We start from the raw sequence: 19,776 nt of genomic DNA on the forward strand, positions 1-19,776 counted from the left end.
GATGTGGATTTCGGTTGCTGTCAGAAGCTTCTTAGGGAAGAGTTGAGGGCATTGTGGGGCTGATCATGTGTGTATGTCAGCAGCATCTGAGGACCTTGATAGCACCGTGCAGAGGGGCCAGTTTTTGTGATAACCGCCAGTGTTTTGCAGCATCATAGTTGGGATCTTTTGTTCCCAGAGTATATTCTATGTATGCTGGTATTCTTAAGGCAAAGCTGTTCCTTGGGATCAAAACCCCTAAAGACCACAATCCAATACTCAGGTCACTGGCTGTGAGGCCTATAGTGTCCAGAAAGAAAGACCAAATTGTTGCAGGAACACTTGGGGTGAAAAATGAAAGCTGAGAGCAACTACAGTAAACTCAGGAGAACATGCCGTTGTACATTCATGAGCATTTTAATAACTATGGCAGGAAGGAGGGTGCACAGAAGATGCTCAGGGTCTCCAGAGCTGTGTCACTATTTAAAACAAAAGTCACTTGCAGAACAAAAAAATACACAGGTTTTTACCTGGTGTTTTTGCTGCAAAGGCCAAAACTCTAAGACAGTACTCCTGCAGTAGTCCAGGGGTTTGGCTTTGATGACCCTGTCAGTTTCCAGTGCCTCAGGCAGAAACATTCTTTCTGCTAAGTGTTTCTGTCCTTGAAGATGAACTACTCTTCTCAGGCAGCATCTGTGAGATGGAGTCACTGTGTGGTCATTCTTCTGGGCATCCCAGGGCAGCTGTGAGATGGGGGTCACCGTGTATTTGGCCACCTTTCTACATTTCTATGTTTCTACTAGAAGTGGAAGATTAGATTTTTAGTGAAGGACTTTTTTTTTTAAATACCTCTACTGAGGTATAATCAACCTGGAGTAACTTGCACATCTTTAAATATGTCCAATTTAGTAAATAAATTTTTACATGTCTATCTGTGTTTCATTGATTATGCAAAGGCGTTTGACTGTGTGGATCATAACAAACTGTGGCTGACTCTGAGAAGAATGGGAATCCCAGAACATTTAATTGTGCTAATGTGAAACCTATACTTGGACCAAGAGGCAGTAGTCAGAACAGAGCAGGCCAACACGGCATGGTTCAAAATTGGGAAGGGTGTACACCAGGGATGTGTCCTGTCTCCATACCTTTTCAACCTGTATGCAGAGCAGATTATCCGAGAGGCTGGGCTCTATGAGAAGCGTGGTGTTAGGATTGGTGGACGATCTATCAACAATCTGCATTATGCAGATGACACAACCCTGCTCGCTGAAACTGAGGAGGACATCATGCACTTACTGCAGAGGGTCAAGGACTGCAGCCTTCAATATGGACTGAGGCTCAATGTCAAGAAGACAAAAAATCTCACCACTGGACCAATCGGTAGCACCAGGATGGATGGCGAAGAGATTGAGATTGTTCACAGCTTCAGTTTGCTCGGCTCCACGGTCAACACTCTTGGAACCAGTAGCCAGGAAATAAAAAAACATATTGCGATGGGAAATTCTGCAGTTAGGGCCCTCTCTAAAGTACTCAAGAGCAACAGTGTCTCTCTGGAGACTAAGGTGCACCTGATACAGGCCATGGTTTTTGTAATCACTTGTTATGCCATCAGAGAGTTGGACAATGACTAGGGAGGATAGGAGAATTGACACCTTTGAGCTGTGGTGCTGGAGAAGAGTACTGAATGTACCACGGACTGCCAAGAAAACAGATTTATCGTAGAGAGGATTAAACCAGGCTGCTCCTTGGAGGCAAGGATTCTGGGGCTTCGTCTGACATACTTTGGACATGTTGTAAGGAGAGACAGGTCTTTGGAGAGGGACATCATGCTGGGCAGAGTGGAAGGACAGCACAGGAGGGGAAGACCCTCTATGAGGTGGATTGATTCAGTGACTGGGGTAATTGGGATGGGTGTGTTGGGGGCAATGAGATTGGCACAGGATAGAGCAGGGTTTAGGGCTGTTGTACATAGGGTCGCTATGAGTTGCAAACGACCCAACGGCACATAACAACTACAACATCTATGACACTACTTCCTTTGCCATGACGGTGTATGCATTCAAATTTTCTTACTTCCTTTAATCGTTCTCTCCCTGCCATTCCAACTTAAGCATCTGTTGCTTTGTGTTGACTATAGATAAATTTGCATTTCCTATAATTTTTATATAAGTGGAGCATGAAAATGTTTTTTGGGTTTTTTTGTCCACTGTCATTCAGCATAATTATCTTGAGATCTGTCTTTGTGTTGTATGGACAGCTCATTCTCTTTTGCTTAGTACAGACATACTTAGGAGAAATCCCAGGTTTGGTTCTGGACCATGACAGTAAAGCAAATATTAGGATAGAGTGAAGACTTTTAATCAACTTCTGAAAGTTCTGTTAGCACGGTTCTGTAGTCTAATAAGTGGTACAGTAGCATTGTGACAAAGCTTGAGACTTAGCATCCTCAGACTATGACACGGACAAGAGAGCATATGCTATTGGGAAACAGTGACAACACTGGATGAAAAATGACACTGGTTTGCCATAAATCTTCAGTTTGATTTTTTTAAAAAAAACACTAATCCTGAGGGTGCACTTAATTGAGGTGCAGAGTATATTTGTACGAATTACTGTATAGGAGCCAGAAATGTAATGGTTCTGTTAACAGAAAGGTGCTTGGTTCTGACCTACCAGGGTGCCCTGTGGGAGAAAGACGTGGTGGTTTACTTCCAGAAACAATGCCAAGCTGAGGAAACTGTAGGAGGCAGTTCTTTTCTTCTCTGTCATATAGGGTCTCTGGGAGTTGGAAATTGATGTGACGGCCCCTCAGAACAGCAACTGAGAGCACTGTATTGTGTAGACCACGCATTCAGTGTGGAGCAAACGTGCATTCTATAGGCCTCTGGACATTGAGATGGGGCAGGAAAAGCCATAGACAGGGCATCCATCACTCAGGATGACCTCCTGCCCATACCAGGGTTGAGGACCCAATAAAGTGGACCTGTCTCCATTGTCCAGTTGAACTCTTGAGGATAGTGTGTAGCACCTCAGCAGCTCCACAGTGTTCTTTGGTGGCTGGCAGGGTGATAGCTAGCCCTGACACCGTTATACTTCCACTGCTATTGCTTCACAGTCCATGGACCCCACTGCCGTCATCTCCTGTCTCATGCCACCCTGGAACCTCCTGCCAGATCGATCCCCATTACACATTCCTTCAAGCTCCTCCTGCCTGCCCCATGGGCAACTCTTCTTCCCTCAGCCTTGATCCAGGACCTTCACCAAGCTTAGCTCCCTGCCAGTGTCCCAAGCCCAGTGCTTCCCAAGACCTGCCCTGAGGCCAGGACCTCATTAAATGGTCCATGCTGGACCCACTGCAGCTGCCCTCTTCTGGTGTAAGGCATAATGTGATGGACTGCTAATTGAAATACTGGCATTTACATCCTCTATCCACTGGTACAGAGGTAACTCTGCTGTGATGCTAAACACTGTGACACTGATGTGTCATATGTGATCTTGGTCACCCATGGTGGGCAGTGTTTTGTGGAGCTTCCTGATTAAAACAAGTTTGGAAGCAGGAGTGGCATCCACTTCCAAAATAGCTTGCCTCTAGAAACTCTATGAACTTGGAGAAATGATGAAAGTTATGCACGTGTTCAGGTCTTTCGTTCATAAGGTTGCTCTGAGTAGTCCACAACTCAATAGCACTTAACAACAATCACAACCACTGTGGGAGAAGGGTAGACAGTCTTCCCTGAGATTTTTTGAAACTTGATGGAGGGTCTGTGAGTTGTAACCACTAAGGGTCGTTGAGCTGCCGTGTTGAAATGCTCTCTAGTCTTGCACTGAAAGCGCGTGCCAGCCTCAGGCGACACCTTTCCATCTCCACATGGTGGACCAGTGGATTATCAGTAAGAAGAAATTCAGTTTTTGCCTTTGAGGGTTTTGGCATGAGACTGAAAATCAGCCAGTGATACGCTGTGACAGTTTGTATGGAGCATTATTTCCAATCATGTTGCTGCTGGGTTCTGCCAAGGTGGTGATGAGACCCAGATTGACTCTGGACACCAGGACGTAAGTATGCCCAAACCTACACCATCGTGATCTCTGCTGTGCTCAATGTCATCGTTGGAACCACTGTGTCCATCTTACGGAGAATCTTCATCTTTTTCATGACGCTCTACCAAACATGTTCTTCTTCATGGACTACTGAACACTCCCATGGACTGGGATCAGTCTCAGAACTGCTCAAAATGTTCCTTACAAGCAAGGATCGACTCACTCTAATGAGAGAACTTTACCTAATATATAAAAGGGCTGGGATTAGGAGGCCACAATCTAATCCAGGCCATGGTCTTTGCAATTACTTACTATGCTTCAGAGAGCTGGCAATGTCTAAGGATGACAGAAGAATTGATGCCTTTGAGTTGTGGTGCTGGAGGAGTCTTGAACATACCAGGGACTGCCAAGAAAACAACTAAGTCTGTCTTGGAGAGGGTGAAACCAAGTTTCTCCTTGGAGGCTAGGATGTGAAAGCTCGTTCTTACATACTTTGGGCACATGACCAGGAGAGACCAATCCTTGGAGAAGGACATCATGCTTAGAAGGGTGGAGGTACTCTGCAGAAGAGGAAGACTCCGGATAAGATGGAGCGATATAGTAACTGGGACAGTGGGAGTTAGTATGTCGGAATAAGAGAGACTGGCTCAAGACAGGGCAGGGTTTAGAGCTGCTGTACATAGGATCGCAGGCAAGTTGACAGCACCTAACAAGGTATTACATTGGTTGTATTTTTCTGTAAGCCTTTTGTTTAGAGTCAAGATGACCTCATGGAGGGCTTCTGTATTTAAGTCAGTTATTCTATTTTGGAGAAACACTCTTATAAGAGGTACAGCACTCTTCTGTCAATTTGCTGTAGTGAGGTTGCTGTGATGCTGAGCCTTGTGCCATTGGGGTGTCCCATGGTGGGCAGTGTTTGGTGGAACTCTCAGTTTAAGACAGGTTTGGAAGCAGGAGTGGCATCTCCTTCCTAAACAACATGCCTCTGGAAACTCTTACGAACTCTGAGAAACAACAATGGTTCTAGAAAGGCTTCAGGTCTATTGTTCATAGGGTCACTATGAGTCGTGCTCAACTCCGCGGCAATCAACATCAAAAGGGAGTTCTGGTAGCCTAGTAGGTAGGAAGCTGCGCTGCCAAACCAAAGGCAGTCAGTTTGAATCCACTGGCTGCTTCACAGGAGGAAGATGGACAGTCTCCACCTGCCTTTGGAAACTCACTGGAGCATCAACTATGAGCTGGTTCTAACTCGATGGGAATGATTAGCAATATACGTATTAGTACACCTCCCTTGTATTTTCACCTCTTTTGTTTAAATATATTTTGAACTGAGGGGTGCTGGCAAAAACTTCACCTCAGATGTATGTTAACCAGGAGGAACCAGTCCCTGGAAAATGCATCACTAAGATGACCCAAATCCACAACCACACCCACTGCTCTCAAGTGAATTCTGACTCATCAGCACTCCACCAGGTGTAAAAGGAAAAGGGAGAGAAGATGGTCATTAGGAATAGATTCTGACCCATCAGCAAACCACCAGGCATACAAGGAAAAGGGAGAAAAGATGGCGGCCGTTGAGAGCAGATTCTGACCTATCAGCACTCTACCAGGTGTACAAGAAAGAGAGAAGATGATCATCGGGAATGGATTCTGACCCGTCAGCACTCCACCAGGCGTACAAGGAAAAGGGAGAGAAGATGGTCATCAGAAATGGATTCTGACCCGTCAGCACTCCACCAGGCGTACAAGGAAAAGGGAGAGAAGATGGTCATTGGAAATGGATTCTGACCCGTCAGCACTCCACCAGGCGTACAAGGAAAAGGGAGAGAAGATGATGGTCATTTGGAGTGGATTCTGACCCATCAGCAAATCACCAGGTGTACAAGGAAAAAATGGCCATCTGTAGTTGATTCTGACACAATACGCCACCAGATGTACCAGGAAGTGGCGAAGGATGGCCATTTACTAGTCTTTAAAACTTACCAATTTAAAAAAAAAATCCCATTTGATGAGTATAGAAAAAATTTTTATTCATGATGCATGGGCCAGTTCACCACAGTCGTATGAAAGAATTCCTACCCCATGTCCTGGAGGCCACAGCCCTCAAAGCAGCTGTACTTAATGTACCTTCTCTTCAGTGTGAATGCTCAGGTGGCGATGAAAGTGTTTTTCCCAGCCAAAAGATCTGCCGCAGTGGTTACACTCAAAAGGTGCTTCCTTCCGGTGGGTCACCTGATGTCCGTTGAGGGACGCCCTCTTGTCGAAGACCTTGCCACACTTCCTACAGACGAAGACCTTCTCCTTAGCATGGGTCCTCCGATGCCGGCTGAGCTTGGAGCTGAAGGTGAAGGCCTTGCCGCACTCCTGGCACTGGTAGGGCTTCTCTCCACTGTGCACCTTCTGGTGCTGACTCAGTCTGCTCTTGAGGCTGAAACTCTTCCCACAGTCACTGCACTTAAAGGGCTTTACTCCACCGTGGGTCCACATGTGCTGCATCAAGGAAAACTTGAAACAGAAGGTTTTCTTACATTCTTTACATTCAAAGGGTGTCTGCCCGCTGTGGGTCCTCTGGTGACCGACGAAAGCACAGAGCTGTGCGAAGACCTTTCCGCACTGGCTGCACTCGTACGGCTTCTTTTCGGCGTGGATCACCTTGTGCCGGTTTAAGGAGGAGCTGTCACAGAAGGCCTTGCCGCACACGTTGCACAGAAAGGGCTTTTCTCCGGTGTGGGTCCGCTGATGCTGCACGAAATTGGAGTGCTGGTTGAATGTCTTCCCGCACTTGGGGCATGCGTAGGGCTTCTCCCCGGTGTGGATCCGCCAGTGCTGCGTGAGGTAGGAGTTGCGGTTGTAGGCCTTGCCACACTGGGCACACTTGTACGGCTTCTCGCCCGTGTGGATCATGAGGTGCCGCACGAGGTCGGCTCGCATGAGGAAGCGCTTTGTGCACTCACTGCACTCGTGGGGCCTCACGCCTGTGTGCGTCAGCTGGTGTTTGACAAGGACGCACTTTCTGCGGAAGGTTCTCCCGCACTGCTGGCACTTGAAGGAACCGCACCCCACAGGGACAGACGTGTCCTGAGCAGGTCCATCTTCCAGTGGCCCATTCTGTCTTCTGGTTCCAGCTAACCTGGAGGATGTGGAGGTTCCCCGGGCCGGTCGTTCCTGGAGTGGGGCTCCCTCAGTCACAGCCAGCACAGAGGTGGACTGTGCTTTGTCATCTGGAAAGAAACAACAGAAAAGGAAAGGGACCCATTAGTGATGCTGCTGCCAATGGAACTGTGTCTTCCCAAGAACGTGTCAATGTGGTGAGGCCACAATTCTCAGCGTTATGTAATCCCCTTCCATCATGTATGAATGAATGGAACTAACCTAGGTGCAGTAAATCCTAGCCTCTATGACGTCTTTCAGAAAGCACTGGTGGCCTCGTGTGCTGCCAACATGAAGGCATGCATTTCAACTCCACCAGCTGCTCTGCAGGCAAAGATGGCCAATCTCCTCCCGTACCATGGACTGCCTCTGAAAACCTGCTGGAGGGTCAGCAGTGGGTCGGTTCCAACTCGATGTCACACAACCACAGACTGCCAGAAGAACATAGGTGTTTTGGAAAAATTACACCAGAATGCTCCTTAGAAGCAAAGACCACAAGACTTCACCTCACACCTCTGGATTATGTTATCAGAAGGGGCCAGTCCCTGGAAAAGGCTATCATGCTTGGAAAAGGAGAGGGTCAGCCAAACAGTAGATCTTCATCACTGCAGACGGATACAGTGTCCAGCGATGGATTCCAACACAGCAATGCCTGTGAGGATGGTACAGGACTGGATAGGGTTTGTTCTGATGTCCAGTCACTAGGAGTGACACGGTATCATGATGGTAATGAGACAGGAGAAGTTAATGAATCAAGATACAAGCAATAGGGATGCATCCCAACTCAATCTCTTTAGAGATCTAAAAGACTGAGAGAAAAGAATATCAGGGAGGCAACCTCTCCTAAGAAAGAAGAGCTGGGCGCAGAGTGTCCTCAGGGCTTGGGCCCGGGACTCAGGGAGGACAAATGGAGATTCCGAGTGGGCAGGATGAGCAAAGCTCACCCGCCTGAGGGGAAAACATTTATGGACAAGAAGTTATCGTGGAAAGTAAATGGTTACAGACACATCCAAGGAATATTACAAGGATGTGATCCCATTATGAATCTTGTAATAGATGAATGTGCAGAGATGGCAACTAGTGTGGTCAGTAAAACAATGGGATGGTGGTAATGTGAGGACATAGGATCGTGTTAGAAGCCTTGGAATGTGTAGGAATAATGACCGCCTAGCAGAGAAATCCGTTGCCTCCACAATTCCCTTCTCCCAAGGACCAGTTTTACTAAGATACAAAAATCAAGCTTTATATACAGTCTTCAAGTTAAGTTTTCTTTCAATAAACTTTTATAGTATGTAGTACTAAAAAACAAACCAAACCAAACACAACACTTGGAGACCTCCATGGGATGCTGGCCCACAGGTGTGGAAAGGAGACAAGGGCCCTCCTCGAGGACCGAGAGGGAGCCTTCCCTTAGAGCTGATGCCCTGCCCTTGGATTTATAGCCTTCTGAACCACGGCTTTACTTTCTGTTCATTAGAGCCATTCACCTGTGGTACTTCTGTTATAACAGCTCTGGATTAACTAGGAAAGGCATCCACGGGGAAGAACAAAATTAACAATGAAGTCAGAAAAATGGGGGCTCGAGGTTAAAGGGCTGCTGGCATGTATCACCCACGTCTGCAAAGTCCTTTCTTTTCTGTTTTTGCGTCTTAGCACCTTTAAAGGGGATCCTGGAGAAGGCTGGTGTGGCGTGGACAGACAGGGTCAGTAGTGTGTGTCTGAGCGGGCATCTTAAATTGTGGCCCACACCCAGGCTGTGCCACCTATGTGGACTCCTCCTGCCACCTATGTGGACTCCTCCAGACGGGAAGAGCGAGCTGTCACGGAGGACAGCCATCGGCCTAACAGCAGAAGAGGGTGTGAGACAGAGGAAGTCAGAGGGGAAGCCCTGTAGCCCGAAAAAGACCCTCTCACCAGCCCCACATTTTCTCGTATTTTACCTCCTAAAGCAGCTACTTTATCTTTACTCCACTTTTTTATACAAGTAACATGCAATTTCTGTATGTTTGCTAGCTATATTCTAAAAAAACCCCATAAAACTGAAAAGCATAAGCAAAATCAACTTAGCATAATGTGCTTAATATCTCAAGGTGGGAGAAGTGGCTGATAAAGAAACACAAAAGTTTTATGAGTTATTTCCGTACAAATATGGGTGCTGAGCCCCAGGGTGGGACAGATGGTTAAGTATTTGGTTATCAACCAAAAGGCTGGTGATTTGAAACTACAGAGCCGCTTCAGAAGGCCTGGTATCCCCTTCTGAAAACCAGTCAGTGACACCCGAATGGAGCTTTTACAAAGGCTGGAGAAGTCCCTGCATGGTTGTCCTGAGACTGTCCTAAAACCACCCCACAATGCTTAGCATCACATGATAGGTTAGCTTGACTACAGAAGGCTGGCCTGCGTCTTATGCTTTAGCTGTAGGAACCGTGGTGGTGGAATGAGTGACCCAGCAGGCTGCTGAGAGGCTGACCAAGGCTGTCAGGAGTCAGAACAGAGTCAGAGCAGTGGGTGGTCTGAGGAGCTATTTATAGTGGGTTAAACTGGTAACAGCAACCCAGAAAATGAGAAGACTTTAGAGGCAGTGAGTTTATATCAGCGGAGGAGGGAAGAGGGGGTGAGAATGGCTGCACAAATCAGACAACACACTGCAGGGTGCATCTCATGCACTTCCCCCAAATCCTGCATGCTCTCCGATCCGGGCTTCTCTGCATGCGGTGAGAAAATAAAGCAGTCAGTGCCACTGAGCTGTACACGGAGCAACTGGGCACTGGTCAGCGTCTGCCGTGTCTCCTCAAGAGATCGCCAGGATGGGGAAGGGTTCTGACCTGTCACTTGCAGGGTCACTATGACGGCACCAAACATTATTAACAGCGGTAAAATAAAGGCATATCAAAAAGTAGGTAAGGAAAGAACAACCGTGCACAGTTCTGGCCTGACAGAGGAGGTCACCTTGTACTGGAAGTGACCCCATGGTATCAGAGAGGACAGGTTCCTCAGGGGCACATTGCTGGAGAGCAGAGTCCAGCAGGCACCCACCTGAATGCACCGTGGGGCTCGGTGGGCACACACCTGAGCCAGTAGGGCCTGGAAGGCAAACCCTGAATGCATAGCACAGCCTGGCGGGTGAGCACCCAACTGAATGCATGGCACAGCCCAACAGGCACTCACCTGAGTGCGTGGCAGAGCCCAGCGGGTAGGCACCCACCTGAATGTGCAGCAGAAGCAGGGGGCCCCATCAAAAGGCACGAAGGCAGCTCAGGCCCGAGACAGGACACAACAAGTGTCTCAGCAAGCAGCAGGGGTCCCCTCACACATGAGGCTGACTGATGTCCTCGTGGCCGTGTGCGGAGCTCACCTGGACACGTCCTTTTGGCGAAGCCCCTCTCTGCTGTCCACAGCTCCTGCCCACGCTCCAGCTGACAGATCAGCTCTGGTTTGGAAGCTGTCCCTGTGCATGGAACATAAACATGACATGTGGATGTGGCAAAGCTGCAGTGACTCCTCTTCTTCCTGCTTGGTTCAGAGGGCTAGGGCTCTGGAATAAGGCTGCTACCCTCCGAGGAAGAAAATCTACAAAAACAACAAAAAACCAAACCCAACTGTTGTGTGACCTGGACATCAAGGAGACAGCCACCACCTGAGATGAGAGGCTGCAGGAGGCGCTGCAGCCTCCACAGTCCAGGGTTTGCCCTGCGAGGAACACCAGAGTGCTGTGGTCACCACCTGGGCCCGGCACTCACAGGTATGCCTGTCTCACTGCACTGCAGATTTTACAGATGGAGGCCGTGGGGCAGCCGTGCACGAAGCAGCTCTACCTGCCCCTCTGTCCCATCATAAAGAGTGTCCACGTTGCACTGCATCTCTGTGTCCCAAGCTGGTAATTCTCACAGTATTCCAAACTTTTTCCATAAGGCTACACTGCACATTTATGAATAGACTACAGAATGGTGCTAACGTCACCTTTATGTGCACTGGAAAACAAAAAGGAAATAATGTGACCTGCTTAATTGTGATAATCGCTTTCCTGCAGTGGTCTGGAACCAAATTCACAGTATCTGAGGTCTGTACTGAAAAAGGGTATCTTAACTGCTTTAGTAAATGTACAAACAAGTACTTGCCTTAAGTTATCCCCAAAATAAAACAAAAAAGTTAATACTTTCAAGTCCCAGCCAAGTCACGGGGCCTGTTAAGGGTGACAAGGCACACGGGGCAGGAGTAGGGTGGACAGGAACATGGAAGAGACTGGAGTCCACCCTCCCTCTCCCACAGAGCAGAGGAGAGGCCTCACCCAGAGAGGCCAGGACTGCCCACACCTCCAGCATCACTTCCCGGTACAGCATCCTCTGCGCTGGGACCAGCTGCTCCCACTCCTTCGGGGTGAAGGTCACAGACACATCCTCAAAAGTCACAGAGCCCTGGCGAGCAAGACAGAGGACACATGAATGGCCCTGGGCCGGCGTGGTCACTAGAGATGCTGCGAAGATCCCACGGCCCACGAACCCCGCTGGTCCTGAGGTATGGGGAGCAGTCCCAGAGGGGAGCCAGAGGCCGCCTTTCTGCAGAAACCCCATGCTCAGTGACACGACACGACGACAATCTGGGAGCTCGGGTCTTGAGGGGCGAAATAGTGAGCACGCTGAGATCAAGAACGAAGAAGGAATGGCGCCCCCAAAACCCCCACTGGCCCTCACAGCCGAGGGCTGTGACAGCTGACCCCAACCCTGCCGGGTCCCCTCCCCAGCCCGAGACCCCGCAGCCCTCCGACGACAGCAGTCCCCTCGGTGCTCTGTACGTACATGGCCACCATTCCTCCCTCTGCAGCCCCCCAGCTGCCCTGACGTGAGTGTCCCCTCCGTAAGGCATCAGCAGCCTGCAGCCCGAGGGGGGTGTGTCCTCGCTGGGGGCCCGGGCGGTGCAGACCAAGCGCAGGGCGAAGGCAGCGCCCTCCCAGGATTCGTCTCCGCAGATGGGGAGCCCGGTCCGGGCCGATGGCTTCTCCACTACGGGGTGCCGGGGTCTAACGCCCGCTCAAGGCGCCCCCGCGGCTCGCACCAGGCCCCTGACCGGCGAGGCCGGCCTCGCAGAGCTCACCCAGCGGGCAGGTGCAGCGGCTGGAGCCCTGGGCACTAACCCCTCGGAACCCCGCACTCCCGGCGGGAAGCAGGCCCGTGACCCCCCCTGCCGGCAAGTGGGAGTGGACTCCCGGGAACTCCACGCAAGGCCACGACCCGCTTCCCTCCGGGGACACTCGTGGATTCGAACGGCCATCCCTGCGGCCGTGCGGTCAGCAGAGCCGCTCAGAGAATAAACTGCCCAGCCCGAAGGAGCAGCGCGGCCGCCCCAGGACCCTCTCACCCCGGGCCTCCGCTCACCTTGGCCGAATCCCCGGCCTCCATGGTTCCTGTGAGCGGGGGCCGCGAGCGGCGGGGGGTCGCCGACCCAGGACACAGCGCGGACACTACTCCCGCCTGCCCTCAGCGGATGTGCTCGGATACGACGGGTCCGGAAGTCCCGCCCCGGGAGCCCCGCTGCCCGTAAGCGCTCATTGGCTCCTCGCCTGTCTCTGATGGGAACACACCGCACAGCCCTCTGGGTAATAATGGCGCAGCTTCCGGGTCGTTTGCGTTCCTCGGAGGGCGGTCTTTCCGGTCTCCCCGAAAGCTCTCCGGGGGCTCCAGGAGGGACACCTGCGCGCCGCGGGGGCGTCAAGGAACGAGCCATCGACCACGACTCTCAGCTGCTTCTTGAAGGGGATGCGCTAGGTTATGAGGTAGAATAGATTCTGACTCATACGATCCTATAAGGCAAAATAGAGTTGTCTCAAGGAATCTTTAAAAAGTTCTTTTAAGAGACTTCAGAGGAAAACTGACACCAAAATTGACCTGGGCGCAGTGATCGCCAGTGGAGCCCGCCTGATAACCTGAGACACAGGGTGGGACTCTGTTGGGGCAGAGCATTGAAACGGAAGGTGCTGTGTGGTGCAGTGCTTAAGCACTTAGCCACAACCAAATGCTCAATTAATCTCGTCTACTTGTCAAATATCAGTTGAGCATAGGTAGATGAGCTGATTTCTGGGTTCTCAATTCTCCTCCATTGATCAGTGTGTCTGTCACTGTACCAGGCACACACTGTCTCCTCGACCACCACGGCGGTGTACTAGGATTTGAGATCAGAGTGAGAGATGCCCGTTTCCTTGTTTCTCTTTTTCAGGAGAGCTTTGCTTATTCGGAGGTCTCTTTCTATTCCAAATAAAATTGGAAATTGCCTTTACCATCTCGTTGAAGAATAACATTGGTACCAGCATTGGGATTTCATTGAATTTGTAGATTACCTTTGGTAGAATGAATCATTTTCTCAATACCGAATCCTATCCATGACCATGGTATAGCCTTACATTTCTCCAGGTCTCTTTTTGTTCCTTGTAGTGATGTTTTGTAATTTTCTCTGAATAGATGTGCTTCTGGTTAGATTTACTCCCAAGTATTTATTCTTGTGATTAGCTTTTGTGAAGGGTATTGTTTTTCTTAGCTCCATTTCTGAATTCTCTTTGTCACTGTAGAGAATTGCAAGTGGGTTTTGTATGTTGATCTTGTATCCTGCTACTTTACTCACTTGGTTGACTATGTCCAGTAGTTTTCTCACTGAGTCTTTAGGGTTTTCTAAGTATACTATTCGTATCTGCATATAGAGCTAATATCCTCTTTGCCGATTTGAATACCTCTTCTTTCTTTCTTTCTCTCTCCTCTTAATGCTCTAAGACTTCCAATACGGTATTGAATAGGAGAGGAGATAATGGGCATGCTTGCCTAGTTCCTGTTCTTAAAGGGAATGCCTTTAATCTCTGTCCATTGAGAATGATGTCAGCTCTTGGTTTTGTGTATATACTTTCACTATGTTGAGGAAATTCCCTTCTATTCCCATTTTGCTGAGTGTTTTGAGCAGGAAACTGCTAGATTTTTGTCAAAGGCTTTTCCTGCATCTATTGATAGGATCATGTGGCTTTTGTCCTTTGCTTTTTTTTTTTTTTTTTAAACTTTTATTTTGTGTGTGTACCATCAAATCGGATCTGACTGGTACAGGAGGAGATTGCCCCTCCTTCTCCGGCAGAGCATCTAGTGGATTCAAACCACATACCTCAGGGAGTCCTTTACTTTGTTAATGTGATGAATTACCTTGATTTTTTTTTTTATGTTGAACCATCCTTGCATACCTTTTATGAATCCCACTTGGTCATGGTGAATTTTTTTTTTGACTGTTGGATTTTATTGGCCAGGGTTTTATTGAGGATTTTTGCATCTAAATTCATAAGAGATATAGGCCTGTAGTTTTCTATTTTAGTGGTGTCTTTTCTTGACTTTGGTATCAAGGATGTTTGCCTCATAGAATGAGTCTGGGAGAATTCTATCTTTTTCCATTTTCTGAAATACTTAATGGAGAATTGGTGACCGTTCTCTGAATGATAAAATTCACTAGTAAGACCATCTGGTCCAGGGCTTTTTTTAAAATTGTTGTTGGCAGTTATTTTATGATCTGTTCAATTTCTTTTTTTGTGCTGAGTCTGTTCAGGTGTTCTCCTTCAGTCTGTGTCAGTTTGGGTAGATTGTGAGTTTCTAAGTAATTATCCATTTCTTCTAGGTTTTCATATTTGTGTATAGTTTTTCATAATATCCCATTGTTACCCTTTAATTTCAGTTGGCTCTGTTGTGACATTGCCCCTTTCATCTCTTATTTGGATTCTTTGTGTCTTTTCTTTTGTTAGTTTTGCTAGAGGTTTGTTGAATTTATTGCCCTTTTTGAAGAACCATATTTTGAAATCAGTGAAGTGGGAAAACAACAACCTAAAAATGATGCCGGCAAAATTGGAAAACCATCTGTAGAAAACTCAAGCAAGATCTAAACCTCACATCATATAAAAAAAACAAGGTGGATAAAGGACCTAGGAGTAAAACCAGACTATAAATTTCACTAAAGAAAAGCTTGTGTAATTGTTAACAACCTCAATATCTTCTCTGTCATGAAGCTGCCAGTTGGCCCAGTGGTGACAATCTTTGTTTTCTTGATGTTGAGCTTCAGTACATACTGAAGACCACAGTACTTGACATTCTGCAGCAACGCCTCAGATCTTCCTCATTTTCAGCAAGCAAGGTTATGTCATCTACATAATACAGGTTGTTGAAGAGTCTTTGTTCAATCCTGTTGAAATTCCTCCCCATAAAGTCCAGCCTCCTGAATGATCAGTTCTGTATATAGATTGAAAAGGTATGGAGACAGGATGCATCCTTGACACATACCTTTCCTGGTCCCAAACCATGCAGTTTCCCCCTGCTCTGTTCTAACTACTACTTCCTGGTCCAAGTACAGGTTTTGCATGAGCACAATTAAGTGTTCTGAGTATGAACAACATGAGGACAGCCACACCTGACCTCTACAAACTCTGTAAGAGGCAACTTTCAAAAACGTCAAAAGAAAAAAATAAGTTCACGTGAGGTTGATGTGTGCACACCACTATGATGCCCACACCTACTTCTATTAGTTCTAATGCTGACCATCCAAGCAAGGGCTCTCACTGCTGTATGGTGGGGTTCCACAGATTTCACAGAAGACTCATGCAATTATGGGGTTCATTAGGGAGTTACTATTCAGGCAACAGGATGCAATTCTTCTGTCAGGACAGCTTTTCAAGTATGCTTACAGGCCCTTTAACCTTCAGTTTCATAGCTTAGGCCTAAGCTACAAAGTTCTCTTTGTTATTGTTACGTGCCATAGCATTGGAACTGACTCATAGCTGACCCTGTAGTGGGTTTTCATAAGTTAATTCCTCAGGAGGAGTTTGCTCATTTCTCTCCCACAGGGCAGCTTGGGGTTTGAACAACTTGCCTTTAAGTTAGCAGTACACTTCTTTTCCAGTCTTGTTGTCAACTGAGGGGAAAAAAAAGATGGGGACACAGGAATGGAGGAGAGGTCAGAAAGTGTGAAGGCGGGGGGCAAACAGCTGGAAGAACTGAATCCCCTATGCTGTGCCTTTCTGTGGTTTTATTGAGAATCACCAGTATACCACAGACAGGTACTCTGTGTAACTGTACTGACTTCTCAGAGGCACACAAATTTGGGGGCTGAAACAAACAAACAAAAAGTTCATCCTTTTGTATCATCATATCCCAATTCTGCTTACAAACTATATAGCGAATGAAATTCTCAAGATTAAAGGAAGTTCAACAAATACAACTCAGTTCTTTGCTATGAGTGGAAACGGACTCATATTTGACCCTCTAGCAACTTTTCAGAGTGTGGAAATGAGTGGAAGGAGACTCTTCATCTTTCCCCAGTGATCACTTGTTGGATTTTAACCTGGTGGATTGTGTTTTGGGGCTGGCTTTGGATCTCCTTACCCACTAGACCACCAGTGGCACCCTGCAAACAAAAAAGACCTTTATTATTACATGAACCCAAGCAATGTGAAGCACAGGTCTTTGGTTCCTAATTTGTAGAGAGGATGGGAAACCCATTATGAATGTCACTTGAGATCAGCAGTGCCATGAAGAAGGCAAACAACAGTAACAGTCTTCTTAGCCAAAACAAGTTCAGGTCTGTGCCCCGAGAGTATTCCTCAACAAGGACATGCTTTCCTAAAGGAAATGGAGAGAATACAGACTTGTGTCTTCCTGAGAGTTTTGGAGGGATGGATAAACACAGTAAAGATATGCCAGCAGGTGGAATTTAGGTAGCTTTAGCCATATAACTTAAGACAGACATAAAGAATCCTTGTAGGTAGATGCTAGGTGTGTCAGAATATCCAAGAGTTCAGGAAAACTGCATGGGGAGTCTCCCATTGTGTGTTTGAATGTACAAGGTTCAATTTCACTTTGTGTTTCCTTTAAAGAGACGTTCATATTAGTAATATTGAACAAAGAAGCAGCATGTTTCCTATCCGGACCCTAATCTTTTATAGATTATTTTGGTGTTGCATGAGGTTATATCCCAGATAGAAGGCTTTCTCACATTCACTGCATTCATATTGCATTTTGAAGTGTACTATGCTAACCAAAAGAAACCCCACAGTAACTGAAAGCTTTCTACATTGCCAACATTCTGGGCCTACTGTTGGTATAGTAAAGTTTCTGCTGTTTAATGAAAGAACCTCTTTGATTAAAACACTTCCCATGCTCACTGCACTCCTTTCCCCTTGAAATTTTCAGAAGCCTCTGGCAGCAATAGTAACTAGGAAAGTTTGCCCCACATTTGTTGCTGGCATAAAGTCTGGCTCTAGTGTGAACTCCGGTGAACAGAGAGGGTGTCATGACCTTTAAAACTTTTTCCACATTCAGTGCCTTTATACAGCCTTTCTCCATTGTAGGTTCTGCAATGGTGTCTGAGGATAGAGCTCTGGTTACGGCGTTTTCCACATTCATCACATTCCCAAGACCTGGCTCCAGTATGAATTCTCTGGTGTCCAACAAAGTGTGAACTTTGTTTAAAACATCTGCCACAGTCACCCATAAGGCTTTCCTCCAGTGTGAATTTTCTGGTGACCCTGAAGGTTTTGCCATATTCCACTCATGAATAAGGCCTTTCTCTAGATAACTCATTCTTGCAGAAAAAGGTGTCCTTTCAACTTGAAGACTTTCTCACATTCTTTGCACTTAAAGGGTTTTTCTCCAGTATAAATTAGCTGGTGGTCAATATGTGTACATTTGGATATGAGGGCTTTCATACATTCACTGCACATGAAAAGTTTTTAATCAATGTGAGTTACCTGATGTTGAGCTAATTCATATTTGCAATTTAAGGCTTTCCCACATTCAGTGTACTCACACCCCTTTCCAGTGTGGGTCCTCTAAGCTTCATGAGTTTGTATTGTAGCTAAACACTTTCCCACAGTGATCCTTCTCAAAGAGCCTCTGTCCAGTGTGGGCTCCCTTCTGTCGGCCAAATCTGTGTCTGTGGCTGACCATTTACCTGCCCTCTTCACCCCTGTAAAGACCTTTCCCCTGAGAAAGGCCTTCCCACACACAGTACTTCTGTGCAACTCTGTCTCTTTGGGAGTGGAATAGGACTGAAGAAACTTTCTACAACTACTATCATTTATCAAAGTTCATAGAGTTTCCAGAGGCATGTCGTTTAAGAAGTGGACGCCTCTCCTGCTTCCAAATCAGTCTTGGTAGGAAAGGCTTCTGTCACCCTAGAGTAAAACTAGCAGGTACTGTCCCTCCACATTTAGGAAGTTCAGTGTAGTAAATTTGCACATTTTCCAAGGGTGCAGCCCAATTTGACTGTATTTCTGGTGGCAGTGAAGGACCTTGTTTGGCATTATGTTGGCTGTAAGTTGTGCAGCACTGACTGAACTTCTTGGTGAGTGTCGCCAAAAGTAGCTCCCCCAAAGTTGATTGTGGAACCAAGAAAACGGAAGCAATTGACAATCCCTGTCTCTTTACTGTTTGCCATAATGCTATCAATCAGCCCATTGGTGAGAACCTTTGTCTACTCGATGCTGAAGGCTCCAGTCCTTGACCTTCTGAAGCAAGCACTTCAGGTTTAGCAAGGTTGTGTCATCTACATAACACATTGTTGATGAGTCTTCCTCCAAATCAAATACCACATTCCTCCTTATAGATCCCAGCTTCTCCTAGATGATCTGTTCTGCATGTCGATTGAGAAGATATGGAGATAGGGTGCATCCCTGGAGTACACCCTTTCCAGTTTTGAACCATGCAGTGTTTCCTTTCTGTTATGACGACTGCCTCCTGGTCCAAGTATAGGTTTCACATAAGCACAATCAAGTTTTCTGGGATTCCCACTCTTCTCAGAGTTACCCATCGTTCTTTGTGATCCACACAGTCAAAATCCTTTTCATAGTCAATAAAACACAAATAGACATTCCTCTGGTACTCTTTGCTTTTAGTCAAGATCCAGCTAACATTAGCTATAATATCCCTAGTACCATGGCCTCTTCTAAACCCAGCCTGCACACCTAGCATTTCTCTGTTGATGTGCTGTTCCAGTTATTTTTGGATAATTTTCAGCAGAATCTTGCTTGCATGTAATTAATGATATTCTTTGATAATTTCTGCACTGTGTCAGGTCATCTTTCTTTGAATGGGAATATAGATCTCTTCTAGTCAGTTGTCTAGAAATCCTCCAGATTTCTTGGCACAACTTGGTGAGTGCATCGAGAACAGCATGTATTTGTTGAAATATGTCAATTGGTATGCTGTCAATTCCTGGGGCCTTCTTCTTTTTTTTTTTTTTGCCAATTCCTTTAGAGCAGTTTGAACACCTTCCTTCATCGCCACAGGCTCTTACTCGTACACATGTGGGTCACTGAGAATAAGGTCGATGGGCGCTAGTTTATGTCCACCAAATAACAAGGATAAATGAAGACAAAGAAAGGATGCTATGACTCACAGCGACTCCACAAGCAGAAGAGTGGAAGCTTGCCCATCCTATGCCACCTTCACCATCTCTATTACACACAAGCCCACTGTTGCTTGTGGTCACAGTCCATCTCGGTGAGGATCCTCCTCCCCCAGCGCCCCCCCCCAACCATTCCTGTTTTTTTTGAAGCATGATGTCCTTCTCCAAGGACTGGTGCCTTCTGACAGTATGTCCAAA

General features: G+C 47.0%; 1 protein-coding gene across 1 annotated transcript; it reads right to left on the reverse strand.

The window, feature by feature from the left end:
• Positions 1-6,135: 6,135 nt before the first annotated feature.
• Positions 6,136-11,738, reverse strand: LOC102848254 (zinc finger protein 543-like). The gene is made up of 4 exons (XM_006901799.1): positions 11,456-11,738; positions 10,479-10,615; positions 10,336-10,372; positions 6,136-7,238 (listed from the first exon to the last, which is right to left on the reverse strand). The coding sequence occupies exons 1-4, from the start codon at positions 11,736-11,738 to the stop codon at positions 6,136-6,138; spliced, it is 1,560 nt and encodes a 519-aa protein (XP_006901861.1).
• Between the last annotated feature and the right edge of the window lie 8,038 nt (positions 11,739-19,776).

The sequence above is a fragment of the Elephantulus edwardii genome, unplaced genomic scaffold, assembly GCF_000299155.1.
Source record: "Elephantulus edwardii isolate Elephantulus edwardi_28Jun2011 unplaced genomic scaffold, EleEdw1.0 scaffold00345, whole genome shotgun sequence".
In the NCBI taxonomy this organism is placed as follows: Eukaryota; Metazoa; Chordata; class Mammalia; order Macroscelidea; family Macroscelididae; genus Elephantulus; species Elephantulus edwardii.